Here is a 17,028-nt window from a genome sequence, read left to right on the forward strand (position 1 = left end):
ACTGGGGGATGCTGAAACTTTTTTTCACGTTTCCGCAGTGTCACGGCTTCCGCTTCCCTCCTTAAAAAAAAAAAAAAACACACCACCCCCCGCCCAGCCCAGCGCCGAGCCGCCCCCGGCCGCTCCCGCCAGCCCGCGGCCGCCGCAGCCATGGAGGAGCCCGAGGCCGGGGGGGGCCGCGCCGGCGCCGGGGCTGCGCTCGCTCCTGCCGCCCCGGGAGTTCCTCTGCTCCCGCAAGGGGCAGCTGCTCCTCGCCGAGACGGTAAGGGTAGGGGCTGCTCCCGGGGCTCGGGGGGGTGGGGGTCTGGGGGGCCGGGGGCGCCGGCCGTGCCCCCCGTAAGGCTCCGGGCCCCCCGTGCGGGCGGGGGGGCAGCCCGGGGCGGGGGAACAACTCCGCTCGGGCCGTGCGGCTGTCCCAGCACGGTGGGGGGAGCGGGGCCGCAGGGGCTGTCGGCTGCGTTCGGGCACAGCGCGCTGGGAAACCCACATAGCCCTTGGGTCAAGCTTGCGGTGCCCGGCGTGTGCCCCCCGGCAGGACCCCCCCCCCCCAGCCAGAGCTGCCTTCGGTGCACTGTAACCCACTCGCAGCGTGAGCCCGGACACCACCCGCCACCCACCCGACCCTGTTTTCTCTGTGGGCCACGGGCACGGCTGGACCCACTGTTTGTCCCTCGTACCTCAGGGAAGTCCTCACTCGTTCCTCTCCGATGCGTGGCATGGCGTAGGGCATCGCGATCTCAGCTTGCGAGGCAGCCAGCGCGCCCGCTGTGACAGCACCGAACAGTCACCCCTAGGACACGCTTCGTCAGGCCATGGATGCCCAGGTTCCAGGGTCAGGGCTGGCGGCAATCACAGGCCTCTGACTTTCAGTGTAACGTTTTACCTGTGAAGGCTCAAAGCCTGACCACTGACCCCCACCCCCCGGCACCGACCGCTTACCCATGGCTAGCGGGTGTTCCACAACCAGCGGTGAAATCGGCAGAAGTTGTTAGTGGAGTAAGATTAGACCTTCAGCATCATTTATACCAGAAACAATGAAATCTGAACACCTAAGTTCTCTTCTAATTTTAGCTGGAGTTTTGATAGCCGGTAGTCAAATCCCGGGAGAGCCCAAACTAGTAGCCAGGTACAGGGAGCGTTCAGATGTGTGTGTGGCTCGGGCTGTCCGCGGCGCTGGCTCGGGGAAGGGAACACGGACATTCAAGGACATTCAAGCAAGAGCCAGGGATGGCAGGGGCAGGAGGCAGCAATGTCACCAGGCTCCCTGACCAGCCCTTCTCTGCCCGCCCCGTGGCAGGCAGCACTGGGAACAGCCAGGAGGTGCGAGGCTTTGGGAGGAAAAACCGTTTGCTCAGGAGACGAGGACACGATGGGGAACACAGAGCTCAGGCGGGGTAGCAGCAGGCCACGGGCTGTATCAGCTCCACCGAAAACGCTGTAAAAATTCCAGGTACCCACCATTGCTCATACCCAGCTGTAGATTACAAACCCGCACATTCAAAAGGTATCAAAGCCCAACTAACTCTGCTCCTTTGGCGGATATTTTTGTTACGTACTGTAATGTTATACTGGAATTTCCTATACAAGCTTACAGCCAGTAAATTATGCTTTTCAGAAAGCCTGGCTTTTTAACATCTCTGAATGATGACATGTTTGAGGAATACTGTTTTGGTCATGGGATCAGACTCACCCTTTTGTTGTCGTAGAGAAGCACTGGTTATGCCTCCTTGGAGTAAATAAAAACCACTCTGTCTTGACAAAACAGGGATTTATCCTTTGTAAGGCCACTCAGGGCTTCCTGAGGGTTTGGCCGGCTGAAGGCAGCTCTAAAATCCTGTCTGAAGCTGCAGCGAAGCTTTCTGCGTGCTCCTTGCAGGCCAGCCCCTGTGCTTTAGGACGATGTTTCCTGGCAGAGGGGAGGCAGCAGTAGTTTCTCTCCAGTTGTCTCCAGCTTTGCCAGAAGCCCTTGAAGACAACACAGGCCCCATAATAAATCCAGTCTGTATACAGTTAGAGAAATGCAGTGCCACATAATTGTAAATGAGTCCAAGTTAAATCTATCATAGTTTAAATCTGTTTCATCTTTAGCTTTGTCTTGAACGTTTGATTTTTCCTCTTTGACACAGCACTGCTGTGGGGTGGGGTTGGGTTCAGCATAAACGTATGTAAATAATGTTCATGCGAGACAGGTTTTCAATAGTGTCTTTTGTTCAGAAACAAAATGGGGTTCTCATTATTGTTACCAGATCTCTCTGTCACGTTATTACTTAGCAGCTTGGCAAGTCACAAGAAGCGTGCCTTATTTCTCATGCATGTGCCAGCACCTCTGCAGGTAGATCAGACGTTCTCTGTTCAGCTGCAGGAAGTGCCAAGTCAGTTTTCTCAACATTTAGAAAGCAAACCACCATATACTAAAAAATACATCACAGCCAAAGCAAGGCAGCAACTTGCCCACATGTCTTGGCAGGGGCAGATGGTATAACCATAACTTCTCCTTTCTGGTCCATGACAGAAAGGGAACAGGGGCCGGCTTCAGCAGATTCCCTCAGCCAGTGGCCACGCTGCGTGTGCGCTTGGTGGGAGGAACTTCATTAAGAAGCCCTGGTTTGCCCAGCGGCTGGCAAATGGTCGTTTCAGCTGCCATAAGCTATAGCAGACCCACTTAGACTTTGTCAATTAAGACAACTGCCACACTCACAGCCACCTGTTCCCTTCCCTTGCACCGCTGGCCACGGCCGGGAGCCCAGGCACCCACATCACGACTCAGGGCCACCCAGGGGAGGGGGCGCAGGCAGCTGCACCGGCAGCGTGGGAACTCAGCGCGGCCGGCGAGGATTGCTGAGTTGAGATGGAAGGAAGCTGCTATAGCCACTTCTTAGAAATAACGTTTACACATGTTTTCACATGGAGCGAGTAAGGATCTTCACAATGTGAGGGTGTCATTTACATGTTGGTACATAAACTGCTCTGTGGGCTGGCAAGTCTGGGCACTCCGGCGCTGCCTCTACAACAGGTCAGGCTGGTGAAGCAGCTGATTACTGCTAGAAGCTTAATTACAATCGCAAATCGTATTCCGAAGAGGATGTTCCCCCCACCCCGTTCCTTTTCCTTTTGATCTTCCTGCCTTATTAATTTTTTACTCCACCTGGGGTAGCTACACAGCCACAAAGAAGCAGTAACATGAAGTACATGCATACGCTTTGCTGTCTCTTCTGATCCTATTTATTCTCACTGTCTTGCACTTTCTAATCACCATTCTTTATCTCCCAGGTTAATTCTTTTCTCTTTCTTTTTTCCTTTCTATTCTCTCCCCATAGCATTATTTCTTCCATATATCTTTAACAGTCTTGTTAAGGTACTCATTTTTCCTAAACACTTAAGTTACTGTCTTGAAGGTCAGCATCTCATCCATGCTCTTTTCCCCCCTTAAGAGATGCATTTTTCAGTTGCCTCCGTCCTGTGTTGGAACTATTTAACAGCCACTCCTGTATCTGCCACCAGAGCGTGTCCAGGTGAGATCCACAGTGACACATTCTGCTGCTCACCCCAGCTATTGCAGTCAAGCTTTTGTGTTTGTCCTGATGACTGCTTTAATTGGCACCCCCTTAGGCCCCTGAAGCCAGCATCAGTGGCAGAACATATTTTTTTCATAAAAATGTAGTATGAATACGTAAGGTGGTCCCGTATAAGGTGTGTCACTACAAAGTGACACAAAGGATGCAGAAATCATTGTGCCCGTTTGTCTCTGCTCCCATCTTCTGTCTTTTCAGTCTTCTCTGAACTGACCTTCATAACTGAAACTTGCAGCTGCTCTGTGCAAAGCCTCCTTCTTCGAAGACGACCCCCTGTGCCTTTCTCTGGGTCTGTAGCCAGGAGGAGACCCTTGCAACCAATTCTGGAGGAACCAAGAACTTCACCTCCGTGACAAGTACAACAGGGAAGCAAGTTGCTGAATAGCAGAGACCACTAAGCCATCCACTTCCTCTGGCTGCCATTAAACCGTAACAAAACACACTCTTGCCCACAGAGCACCCTGCTAGCCGCTTTTAAAACTGCTGAAGCAAACCTGTTCTTTCCCATGGAGGGGAAGCGAGGGGCAGGCACTCGACCCAGGTGGAGGGCGCTGGGGTGTGTGTCGGAGCATGCACTGATGTCAGCTGCTTCCCGGCATCCGCATCATTCCCAGTGGGCTGCAACGGGGCTGTTCTCCCTGCACAGAGGAGACAAACGCCTTCACGCTCTGCCATGACCTCAGCACTGCAGCAGCCTTCCCTCCCTTCAGGGGCACAGTGCTCTCTAACCATTGTATTGAATTATTTTTTATACCTTAAATTGCAAGCTGGTTATATGACAAAGTATAACTTCATAATGCCTGACCAGTTTAAGCAGCGCAGCAACACAATATTAAGTAATAATGACATGGGAGAAAATTACTTTTTGGAACAGAGTACCAAAGTTCCTTTAAAAAAGAAAAAGTAATATGTAATAGTTCTCTTCTATGTACATTCTCATTCCCACAGAAAAGGTGCTCAATGAAGGACCAGGCTGCTTTTCTGCCAGGGTTTTTTAAAATCTTACCACTGCCAGACCATGAAAGGATCCTGTTCCGTTCTTTGCTGCACTAGAGCTTGCTGCATCTGAATACTCCTCCACAGTGAAGCTGGCAGCAATCCCATTAACCTTTCCACAGCAGTGCAGGAACACCTCAGGCTCCCAGCTGCTACTGATGTAAGGATGCAATCCCAAGGGAAAAAGAAACCCCTTGTCTAAAGCTAAAACACCCTTGGGTTTTTTATTCCCAGAAGCAGCGGTGCTTTCTGAGTCTGAAAGTGCTAGAAATGAACTTGCAACTGCATTGAGCCCTCACCAACTTCCTCTCTAGCTGGTGTTTGGTTGGTGGTTGGTTTTTTTCTTTAGCACAGACACAGAGCTGTTACAGAAATCACAAGACCCCATTGCTTGACCTTTCTCTGAAATCACTTTTAAACACACAGCTTCAAGAAAAGACAGTGCAGAACAACTGTGATGTTCAGCGGATCATTTGACGGTCTCTAGAGGGCTCAGGGTAGAGTCTGAAGGTTGCTTTTGAGTTTGTCATTTTTAGAGCAACTTTCAGTTTGCCAGGGATTTCTCTCAAAGACATGAAGTCTGGAAAAGTCAGTCAGTAGGTGTTCGTTAATTCTGGGTACAGACTGGCACATCAGTGTATTTATTGTGTGAGAAGTAGATTTTTAAAATTACCAAATCTTTAGATGACATCAAATACTTCAGTTAGTGGCACTGCAATTAAATAGACAAGATAACAGGAAACCTATTCACTTTTATAATTCAGAAAAGAAATAATGGATAATATCCGGTATTGCTGATGAGTCTGTGCACTCCACCTGTCAGAGGGGGAAATGAACTCTAAACAAAAGAGAAACATCGTTGAAAGCTGACAGCTTTGTGGGCTCTTGTATTACACAGGGCTGTGCCCAAGTTACCAAGTAGATCTGGCATAAAAAACCACATCAGGGCTGCAACATGGCCACGGAGGAGACAAAAATAAGAAAGCCAAAAAACAAGCTGCAGCACCACAGCCATCACCTGACAGAGCATTCAGGCACCTCCTTCCTTTTGCTTCTCTTGCTTTAATGTGTACCTGCCTCCCCTTCCAGCCGTGCCTCAATGAAGGCTGTAGCATTTGGAAAAAAACAAAACCAAAAAAACTTTCAAACTCTTGTTCTCAAATTCTGGTCTGCTATTTTACAGTGTCTGTGTCACATAAAATTTTCCTTGGGCCTTTTCAGGCTCTGAATGCCTCCAAAACAAGGAACGATGCTTAACTGGAGAGCAATTGCACACTTCATGTCAGATTATTTCCCTTTTACTATTATCATCAATAATCCATTTGAAAGCAAAGGGGTTCCTGCAAATGAAGCGTGATTTTTTGTTTTAAGGCGGCCTTGACATGCACTTTCCCTGTACAATGGGATGCTGACAGGCAGGGTCAGGAGCAGAGAGCTGGCATGGGCTGGACACAGACGACCACTTAGAGTGGCAGTGACAGCCAAAGCACAGTTAGTGTTCGTCATTTGAGCAACTAACTGGCCTGGTAACTAATTTTGAAATGGACAGCTAGTGTTTCCCCAGGTTCCAGCTTCTCTGGATCAGACTGAGTTAGAAGGCTGAAGTGCTCAGACTGATCCTTTTGTCTCTTCAGCAACTTTACCTTGCACCAAAGCAGGAATCCCACCAGCATGTTGGAGCAGGAGCCCCTTGGCGCGCTCTTGCCACAAAACAAGTGTCCGTTTGCATCCCCAGCCACATCAGAGCAGGGTCTGATCAAGTTCTGAATCATGGACTCTACAGCTGTGTTTCGTCTGCTTCCACTATCATCATTTTGATTTCCTTATCAGGCACTCGGAAAGAGCGAAGGAAAATTGACAGATTCTGTGCAATCTTAGGGTCCAAAACTTTAAATTCTTTGATTCTTTTCTTAAAAGACTTCTCCCAAATCCTCATCCTCTTTTTTTTCCACCATTTTTTGACAACAAAACAGGGCACTGCACTGCATTTCAAACCATGTAGACCTGCCCAGGGCCGTCAGGGTGAGGGGAGCACAGTGGGAACCTTACGTTACACAAATTACCATCAGGCTGATCTTAAGAGAACAGAAAGGCTCTTTGTCTCACCCAACAGTTAACGCTTCCGACAGTACAACTTTTTCTCTGCATAAAGGCAGGCAGAGTGCAGGAATTACTGTATCAAACAGAATCAAGATCAAAGTGATCTCTACCATGCATCTTCAACTTACATATCTGAAATGTGCCTCTCTGCCTCCTCTCGCTGCTGTGGTATGATGTATTATTTAATACTGCATTTAATCCTTTCATGAGAGATCTAACAAGTTTAGTTCAGGTCTGATGTGCTGCTGTTGAAAGGGGGTTGGTCGGCAGGACCTATCCTGAATGCATCTCCCTGCTGCTGCTCGTCCCTGCACACTTCTCTGTCTCTCCATCTCCGCTATCGCACACTCCTGTAGCCAGAAAAAGGATTATTTTTTTTTTTTTCAGCACCAGAAGAAAAAGACAAAGCATCCTAACTACATGGTGGTTTCTTTTTAAACCAAGAAAAGATGAAACCACGTCTACATTATGTTCCACAAATGCCAGCGAAGCAGATTCACAGAGCTGAAGTCCAGTCCTTTCTGGTTTTATTCCATAGGGGTGGAAAAGGAATAGGCAGTATGATAGGAAGAAGTCGTCCTCTCTCCTCTCAGTAATTTTCAAGTTCTGTTACATCCACTTCTCTTGAAATAGTACCTGGCACTTTTCATTCACAGAAATAAAATACCACATTAAGGATAAGATAGCAAATGAGTTCCTTCCACTATATCCAAACTCTAGACACTGCTGAGAAGCTATGTAAGCCATAAGCAACAAAAAAAAATAGGATAAACAACAACAAATAGGGTAAATATTATCAGGTAACAGGCCTTGATGCACAAGTGAACTCTGTATTTAACCGGATCAGTTTCTTACAACTCAGTGAAACAAGAACAATAAATAGATAGAAACATTTAAAGATAAATATAGTATCTTACTAAAAATATCACATCCTCTCAAACTTTACCACCCAGTCCTAATAGATCAAAACAATATACTCCATCCAGCTGTTGTCATCCAGGTCAAGAACTGACTGCTTTCCCCAAAACCTAAGCTTAGAATAAAGGCTTGTTAATTAATTAAAAAAATCATTTCAACAGGTTTGAACTGCTCTGTTGCCCCCTACACCTAAATGGGCTCTTCTGATACATGTATTTGTGGGTCGACTGACCCCTCATAGGAGTAATTGTTAATCAATAATTAACTGTAGGAGCCTTATCATTCAAGTATAATGATTTTTTTTTGATGTACAGGTGGTTCCCAGGAACACATGGTAGCAGCAAGCAAAGAAATTCATAGATCTGAAATGTAATGAGGTAAATTCATTGATCACAGTCCGCACATTATTTAGGCTTTTCAAGAAGCCACGTCTGCCTTCAGACATGCCAGCTGGGGGAAAAGAATACATACATCTGTTTCCAGTATTATATGAGGGAGTGTGGATAACTGGCTAGCTGAAAAGGGTCACATAGACATAGTCCCGCTGGCTGGACAAAAATGCACATCGCTCTCAGCTTATCTGAAGTAAAGCAAAAATACACTATCCCTGGCTGTTCTTGTTACACAGTAACAGGAAGATCGCGGTGGGAAAAGAATGTTGCAGGTGGGAACAGGTAACTACAGAAGAGAAACTAGGGGCGGGCTTGGTATTTAGGCAACTAACCAGTAATGAGCTTAACTTTTGTAATATGTATGAGCTAATTATAACAAGGCATAAAAGGTGACTGTAAGGCACAATAAACGAAGTCTGCTGATCACTCATATTGAGTGACTGTGTCTTCCCTCCGTTGCGACAAGGGAGAATGTCAGCATCCCCATTTCAAATTTAGAAGTTAAAAAACTTGTAATCTAATGCTCAAACAGTACCTACTGCTACACTGACCAAAAGCATCCCTGAGCATTGCTAAGGCACGGATTTGTCTTCAGGAGGGCAGAGTGAATAGAGCAGCTCAGGTATAAACTAGCTCATAACACTTGCACTTGCAGAAAATGTTTTATTCAGTATACTAGCAACGTTTTGTATTTTAAGCTAAATATGAACAAGCCAGCAACCAGTTACCACGCAAGGTTGCAGAGCAGTAGGGCTGGAGCCTCTTCTTACCAAGTTTCTCCATGGCCCCCTCACCTCCCGCTTCCACAAATACAGTAGCTGAAAGTCCAGAAGTGTAGCAAGCACTTCGGTACAGTCTGGTTTCTGTAAAAAAAGCATCTTTAGCCATTTTCCCACTGTGAAAATTCCTATTTAGAGCCATAAACGACATTCTAAAAGTATTTTAATTGAATGGGAAAACAAATGCCCTTTTTATTCTTTTGCAGAGTTAGGAAACATCATGGAGAGAAAACAAATCTATGGGAGTTAGCTATCCTATTACTCTCTAAAACAGCTGTCTACAGCGGAAAACTAGAACCAGAGACTTCCAGAAATCACAGAATAATTAGTTCTCAGTTCTTATCTATCCATCAGTAGCAGACTTTTTTTTTCCAACTCTAAGCAGATTATACATGCTAAGTTACTTTGGGCTATCTGAGCAATGATTTGGGTTTCAAATGAGAACTGTCACAGCCAAAAGCTTAGAGCTCTGTTTGCTTGGCAATGCCCCGCTCTGTTTGCAGAATTATGTTGTCAGAACTGTTTACAATCTAGAGCAAATTATTGACTGGAGAGGTGCAAATCCACCGAGCAGCCTGGAAAGTCGATTTCACACGCACTGAAAGAAACACCATTACTTTAGATTTATTCCGTGCTAAATGAGAAAATTCATTTGGCCCAAGGGGAAAAAAAAAAAGTTGGAAGCAAGATATACCATCACCAGCAGTGCTGACAGGAACACGCAGGGAGAATAACGCTTCAAAGCTGCTCAGCTGCCTGAGGCTCTGCTATTTCATGCGAATAACTAGAGTTTTCCTTTTACTCTAGGTGCTGTCATTTATCATTTTTATCTGCTATATTGCATCTCTAGCTGCCTCTTTCATGATGGCACCACTCCTAGAGTTTCTGCTGGCACTATTTCTTTTTTTTGCCTACGCCTCTAAACTTAATGAGAAGTTTAAAGGACTCTACTGGCCTTTGACGGTAAGTGAAATGCACAATAGAAAAACACAAATGTAATTGTAGAGTGTAACATGAGTAAAAGGCACTATACAGGAGGCTGGGCTGTTAACGACTTCACCTCCTTATCAGAAGCTTGTCCACATTGCCTCTCATTCAGAAGGTCCCAAAGCACTCTTTACACTATGCTATACCACATCCTATAGCTTTCTTGGTGCTGACACAAAGTGTGGTTTTATTAAAGCACAGAATTTATGCGCCATTCCAGGCAAACAGCTTAGAGCTGCATCTTCAGAAGCAAGCAACATCAGCCCAACTGAATCTGCCCACTGCTGGGAGCAACTTAATAAATATTGCCACCCTTACAAATGAGGAAGCTGAGGCACGCTATATAGTAATGCACACGCTATACTAAAATGTTTTCAAGTTCTCAGATAAATGCTGTTGAGGTCAGTCATACTCACACGCAAACAAACTGGCAGCTGCTTCTGTGAAGGGGGAAGGCCCTGCAGCTGCCCAGTGACACAGGGAAATCCCTGGCTGCTCCCGGGGGCCGGCAGGTTGGTGGCTGCACTGGTGACTGCGCACTGGCCACTGGATGTCTCTGTTGCTTCAAATATACATTGCCAAGGGAGCATTTGTCTAGCAGTACACACACTTCCAAAAAATGCTAGTGTCATCGATCTGCATTCTCTTTTGGTACTGTCTAGCAATAGTTCATCGTAGTGAGATTTGAATTGGAGGTCTCAATATATAAAAATAACATTAGCAAGGCCACTGGTGGATATAACAATAGCAGTGACTTTTGACAGTGTGCGTGGTTTTTGTCTGGTAATCTCACTTCCATTGTTTTCCTGTTTTCTACATGCATCTGATTACAGAACTAAAACAAAGCACCTGTATGTTTATTATTACCATAATATACTCCAGTCACAGAGACCAGACCTTGTCCAGACTTCAGAAGAGTCGAGTTTCTTGTAGGATTTGTGCTTTGAGACATTCTCTTACTCATCCATCTGTTCCGAAAAGGCAGAAGGTCTAATTGTGAACACAGATTGAGATACCATTATTCCAGCTTACGTGATTTACACATGCCCTGGGAATCGCAGCTTTATTTAATACGCAGTTCAGAGACACCGTTGCTCCAGCACATCACTGCTTGTATTACAGGGCACAGCCCCTGCCCTGCTGAGATACAGTCTCAACCACAGAAGCCCCTAATTTGATGACAGCAACAGGTACAATCACTTCAGGCTAGCTGTTGGAGTTACAAGTATAAATCATAGTTTTAAACACTAAAAGTGTTTGGTTCCTAAACGAGACAGGCAGGGCTACTTCTATACAGAAACAAGCATGTGCCTGTTCCCCATGGGAACTGATAGGATCCTCCAGAGCCTTTGGTACCACAGGAGCTCTGCTTAGGGATGAAACCTTTTAAAGCACTTCAACTGATTCTTCCATTAGAGCCCTTGCAGCGCTCCAAGTTAAAAGATAGCCCTTCTCAGCCTGAAAAAAGGTCTGCCTGACATAAGCACGTTAGAAGCAGGATTTATACAGACGTCTGTAAGAGCAGAGGTTTATACCAAGATTCCAGTCATCTCCCATCTAAAGATATTTCCCAGATGAGCAATTCATCCACTACAAAATACCAGGCTGTAGTCACACTCCAGAATCGGGCAAGTCCACTGACGCAACAACGAAGGGTTTTAGTGGTCATTTCTGAAATAATTTTTAGAGGAGTTTGTATGTTGGAATTACATGACTAATCGGAGCCTGCAACATTGGTTATTTTACAGGATTTCCTGCGGTGCGTCACTGCTGCCATTATTTACTTTGCCATTTCAATTGCTGCTGTCTCAAAATACAACGACGGAGCATCTAAAGCAGCAGGAGTAAGTAGATGTGAGCTCTCCACTCCAGTATTTCAGTGGACTGTGTATGCACATACCTCAGAAACAGTTCAATCTTGACCCCATTGCAAGTAGCAGAAGTTTCTTCAATTAACTAAATTAGATTTAGATTTGCCTAAAGGAAGGGAAAAAATGGTCAGTTATGTAGAAAAATCGGGTGTTAATCAATTAATCGGGTTTTTTTCATCCTAACAGTGCTGCTCAGTGTTAACTGTACTACTTAAGGAAGGCGTACAGGGAAGATAAATTTCTCTGTTCCTGCAAAGAACATAAAGATCTTTGAATAAGAGAGAATAATAATAGAAATCAAACTTGTAACTACTAAGGACAGTCTATATTAAGTAATTTCAACCTCCTACCTCTACTGCTTAGTTTTACTTGGGTAAGTTGAAGCTACAGCAGTGTCATTGTACCCTCCAGTATACAGACTGCACAGGAGAGAGCCTTTGTCATCAGCATTTTGTGTTCAGAAATAAGATACAGCCTCTCCATCTGCAACTTGACTCGAAGCATCAATAATGTATGCAACATAAATAAAATCTGCATAGTAATTTAAAAAGATGGGGAAGAACAATACCCAGGAGTGTTAGCCGGCAACCCTTGCCAAACCATCCCAAGTCCAACACAATTTTGAAACAAAAGACCTTGTTTTAAATTCTGTCACTCCATCTAGACATGAAACAACACAACACAGTGTTTCCCCTAGCTTCTCAGAGTGAAAACCATCCTACTCTCGCCACACTGCTGCTGCCTTGACACTAAATAGGTAACTTCAGAAGCATTTTATCTCAATCTAGTTCATTCTGCAAGATTCTTGCAAACCAGTAAAAAAATCATTTCCAGAGAAACTGAGGCAATTTCTTGGTGGCACAGAGATGCAGGTTACGTTCTCCTGTAGCTCCCAGTCCAGGCCAACGCTGGTGCTCAGAACATACCCAGAGCCAGAGAGGGAGGCAACCTGGGGAGCTGCTACGGACACCTCCGGAGCTGCAGGGATCACCGCTCAGAAATGAGCTGTGGTATAGCTGATGCCAGTGGCTCACGACACAATTCCCTTCCCTGCCTTTTTAGAAAGGCACAGGTCAAAAAAAAAAAAAAAAAAAAAATCAAGCCCAGGTTTTCTTCAGTAATTTTTCTTGCGTCAGTTAGGCTTATTTCAGTTTGCCATTGATGGACGTGACCTGTTATCAAGGACAGTACTATTTTGCCGTTTCAGGTGTTTGGGTTCATAGCCACAATAGTGTACGCCATTGATTTCTACATAACCTTCAATGACCTGGTTACTTTTCTCAAGCAAGGCAGTTCCGATTCCCCTGAAGGGCGCAAGTCAGAAGGTGGGTAAAATTCCCCGTGTGGGTTATACCAACGTGTAACAGGAGATTTTCTTCTCCATTTCGCCCTTCGCAGGGAAGCAAGAGCACTCACTAAGAACAGTTTCTGTTCTTGGGTACCTTGGTTTTGCATTCCTCAACTACGCTGCATTATGAAGCTGCTTAGTCTTAAGAAGTTGGAATTTTAGTGATTTATAAGGAGAACTAGCAAGCCAGGAATGTTAAGTTTCTCACAGTTTTGTGCCATCTAACTTTGAAAGGCCCCAGATCCAATTATAGAAACCACTGTGCAACACAGTTTTATCCTTTCGTCAAAATGTCTTACTTAAAAACAAACCTTTTTTTTTTTTAATAACAATTGAAATCCATTAGTCCACAGTCTTTTATGTCCAATAATGCTTTTCTCTTTAACTCTCTTTACCACGATTACCTGTTATCCAGGGTGAAGCTGTGACCATCTGTGGGTAAATGGCCTTTTTTCCAAAGGCCACACAGCATAAAATTAACAAGATCGCTATCAAATTTCTTACTAACATAGAAGGTACAGTCTACCTCAAATAAGACAGATCCACTCAGACAAAGATAAAAAGAGGGACCCGCTGTTGGGAGTTCAGACCCATTTCGAGCCAAGTCAGGACACAGGCAGCTATTTTGCAGCACCCCACGAGCCCAAACCAGGCATCGTGCCCCGGTGGCACTGCTCAGCACACCCACACAGATGAAAGAGACTGTTCCACACTTTAAAACAAAAAATCCAAAACCACCTGCCCCAAAACCAAAACCCCTCAAACCCAAAACCACCCCAGGATGCGTACAGAATCCTAGAAGGTATATAGTAACACTAACAGCCTTTTTTAGGTGTTTTAGTACATTGTTAAATGTTTTGAAGGCTTTGGGCCAAAGAGACAAAAGAAGAATTCAAGGAATAGATCATAGGAAACAGACTGTAAGGACTGAAAACTGTTTATCCCTACTCAGAAGAAGATCAGGTGACAAGGGTACAAAATTAGGCTAAAGATTAGATCCGATTTCCCTGGAGATGGAGAGAGAAATATATAAACTTATCAATGCACAATCGTGCAGCTTTGTGCTGATGTGACGGTGCAAGAAGGGCTTTGCCCTGCAGCACCTTCCTCCAGCACCAGACTTACCTTCGCACTGCGGCTCTCAGCTGCTGAGCCCAGAAATCCCTTGCTTCCTTGAAAGCAGAGTCTCGAGCTTGGGCAAGAGGTGCCTCTGTAGGCCTGTTGGGATTTCTTAATATCTAAAAGCTTCTGGCTTTCAGACACGTTTAGCTGGCGGAGTGTAACCATGCCCGAGAGCAAGCAGCAACACCCTAGCACAGGAGGTATGCCTGCAGCAGACGTCCTCTGGGTGGCCACGCTAACAGTAACACCTCCACAAGCTCTCTCATCCCAGCTGTTACCTCTGTGGTGGGGGTCTGAGTCTCTCTCAGCAGCACTTCTCGAGTCCTTTGAAACACTATTTAAAGCTCTACCATGTTAACAAGAACTGTCATTTTACAAGCCTTTTCCTAAATATGTCACAGCCTTTGAAGCAGACACCTGCTGAAGAGCAACATCTCTTTCCTCGCAAAAGCTAAAACTGACGTGGACATTCCTACTTTTCATTTTCACTATTCCTTGTTTTACATTTCAGATGAGGACTCAGATTCTGACTCCGACTGAAGAACCCAACACCAACCAAGCATGAAGGGAAGATGATCAAGCACCTTCCTCTCTGCTGAATGCACTGCCAATTCAAATATCTCCTTTATTTCAGCCTTAGTAGCCTCTTTCCACCTCACTGTTTATGGAATCACCAAAGCACAGACAGGGCAGTGATGTGGAAAAGGAGACTATTCCCAATGCCATTAGATGCTTTTTCAGAGCTACAGATTTTACTTTAGTTCAACCTGCCCAAGGTCTGTATCCAAACAACACATCTCAATTCTCTGTTGCCCCTCCTCACTCAGCACTACAATGTACTGAGTAAACAGAACATAGTATTTTAAACATATAAGCAGAGCTTTTAATACGCTTTACTTAATTCCAACTCTGTAACACTTAGAGCTTTTATACTTCTTGCTGTGCCAAAGAAGAGAGGCTTGGAATGCCTCTATTTGTATTTTTCTTGATTAACTAATAGTATTTCTTTATCTGAATATTCCGCTATCTCAAGCACTGAAGGCATAGATTGGAGTTAACACGTTGGTTTCAATACATTTGTATCCACTGCCTATCTGTGGCAAGAAAAAGCAACAACTGGAAACGTGTAGCAAGAACAAACCTCAAAGTATAATCGTGCCGCAGGGTGGCTGGCTCATCAAACATTCGGTATCACTTTTGTAAGCTGTTTGGATGGGGTCACATCTCATCTTCTGCAATTTCAGCACTGATACGAGGTAGAACAGACGAGGCATTGTCTTACCAGCCCCCTTCCTACCATTTGCATGGAAGCCCTTGCACACACAGCTAAGGAAGGCTTGCCAAACACCATCCAACAGTATTTGCCTATCAAAGCCTCCAAGTGTTTTACGCACAAGATACCATGGTCTGATTTCATGCTGTTGCAAACACTGGTCCTCCCACGAGTTTACTGTTTGTAAACTTAAAACTGTAAAACTCAGGATACCTGGGCCCCAGGAGGGCAACACATCCTTCCCACTGTGAAAAGGTAAAAAACCAACCTCCAAACTGAAGAATGTCTGCAATTAATTTCATTTTTGAGACCTCCCCCTCTTTTTGTGTGTGCGCTTTTCTGTTTCAGTTTGAGGTTTGGGTTTTTTCCCCCTGGAAGGACATGATTTATCTTGTGATCGAGTATTCTGGTGGAAAAGCCGCCTGATTTTACAAGAAGGTGTTTTTGTGGGTAGCACAACCTACCTTGAAATAATTTGTGTCCACTTACAGACACATACTGCTTGGAAGAAACATGGCATGCTCCTTATATATGGCAGCAGATAGGTCTATTGCAAAGAAACCTGTATGCATTAAAGAAAAAATTAATATAGTACCAGAACAGGTGGCCTTAAAAAGTAATTAAAATGAGAGCAGATGGTGCTAACACAGTAAATGAAACACCAGGATAAAACCATAAAGGCAGATTTCCTTTGGGAATAAATGACCACTGGGGTTCCAGTTCCCTGCCGGCAGCTGGCTGCTGACAGGCACAACCACGGTACCGAACAGCGAGCAGGTGCTTGGGAAGGTGCTGGCTGGACTCAGAGCTGCCTAACGGGCAGCTCCTACCTCTCCTCTTTCCAGACCACCGACAGAATAAAGGCAAAACAAACGGTTGCTTCTAGATGTGACAAATCATCTTCGATTTTATGAAAAAAATCTATGCATCTCTTCCTGTATGAAATTCTACCTTCCTTTCTCTTCTGTTGTCATATTTTACTGGCACGCACTGTGACGTCAGGGGACCTGGGCTCATTTTTTATATTCAATGGGTTTGTACTTCTCTTATTTTTATTAAAAAAAAAAAAAAAAAAAATGTACTGCATGTCACAGCTGGAAACTTGTACATGGTTAGTATTTAGAAACCATGCTGGATTAAACCTCTTTTAACAGAAGTGCTGGGCGTCTTTACTTATTTTAAGACCTGGTTTTACTGCCTTGCCTCTGACCAGCGAGAGAAACGGTGTTTCAAGCAACTCCATCAGGCAAGATGCAAGTGCTGGGAAGGCAGAGGACAGCACAGAGCCAGCACGGGAGACCAGTCACTCATGGTTGCACACCTTGCAAGGAGAAACTTCATCTTCAGTGTGTTAAGCATGAAAGAATTTAAGCAAGAATTATTTTTTGCATATTTAGTAGACATTGGAGATTCAGTGCTCTTACTTGGCAAGTAACAACATTGTAAACAACAATCCTCTTTTGGTTCACCCTTCACAGACACGTTACAACCTAAAACCTGCCAAGGTTTTCTAGTCATTTTTTTCATATTGGAACACTCCTAAAGTAAAACGGAAAAGGCAAACAAAATTGCTCATTAGTTGCTTCAGGACTGCTTTAGCAGGGATGCAGTGAATTGCCTGTCCACAGAATTTCGCTACTAGCATTCGAGCATTTGATTGCACTTATTTC

General features: G+C 45.0%; 1 protein-coding gene and 1 long non-coding RNA gene across 4 annotated transcripts; one reads left to right on the forward strand and one right to left on the reverse strand.

The window, feature by feature from the left end:
* Positions 1-70: 70 nt before the first annotated feature.
* On the forward strand, positions 71-16,514 carry CMTM3 (CKLF like MARVEL transmembrane domain containing 3). 2 transcript variants are annotated; one of them, XM_056360556.1, is made up of 6 exons: positions 125-262; positions 7,901-7,963; positions 9,565-9,720; positions 11,493-11,588; positions 12,823-12,940; positions 14,597-16,514. In XM_056360556.1, the coding sequence occupies exons 3-6, from the start codon at positions 9,619-9,621 to the stop codon at positions 14,623-14,625; spliced, it is 345 nt and encodes a 114-aa protein (XP_056216531.1). In that variant the 5' UTR covers positions 125-262; positions 7,901-7,963; positions 9,565-9,618; the 3' UTR covers positions 14,626-16,514. The 2 variants fall into 2 exon arrangements, with proteins under 2 accessions (XP_056216530.1, XP_056216531.1); XM_056360555.1 differs by lacking the exon at positions 7,901-7,963 and having other exon boundaries at positions 71-262.
* LOC130159200 (uncharacterized) lies at positions 290-4,765 on the reverse strand. 2 transcript variants are annotated; one of them, XR_008825656.1, is made up of 3 exons: positions 4,579-4,765; positions 4,067-4,210; positions 290-2,356 (listed from the first exon to the last, which is right to left on the reverse strand). It is a non-coding gene; the product is annotated as an uncharacterized LOC130159200 (long non-coding RNA). The 2 variants fall into 2 exon arrangements; XR_008825655.1 differs by having other exon boundaries at positions 290-765; positions 940-4,210.
* Positions 16,515-17,028: the final 514 nt, after the last annotated feature.

This window comes from Falco biarmicus, chromosome 15 (genome assembly GCF_023638135.1).
Source record: "Falco biarmicus isolate bFalBia1 chromosome 15, bFalBia1.pri, whole genome shotgun sequence".
Classification (NCBI taxonomy): domain Eukaryota; kingdom Metazoa; phylum Chordata; class Aves; order Falconiformes; family Falconidae; genus Falco; species Falco biarmicus.

Excerpts from the sequence above, each read along its gene's own strand:
- CMTM3 (XM_056360555.1), top strand. The coding sequence starts at position 9,619 with ATGATGGCACCACTCCTAGAGTTTCTGCTGGCACTATTTCTTTTTTTT. Across the intron at positions 9,721-11,492 it reads GACTCTACTGGCCTTTGACG|GATTTCCTGCGGTGCGTCAC; the intron begins GTAAGTGAAATG and ends GTTATTTTACAG. Across the intron at positions 11,589-12,822 it reads GAGCATCTAAAGCAGCAGGA|GTGTTTGGGTTCATAGCCAC; the intron begins GTAAGTAGATGT and ends TTGCCGTTTCAG.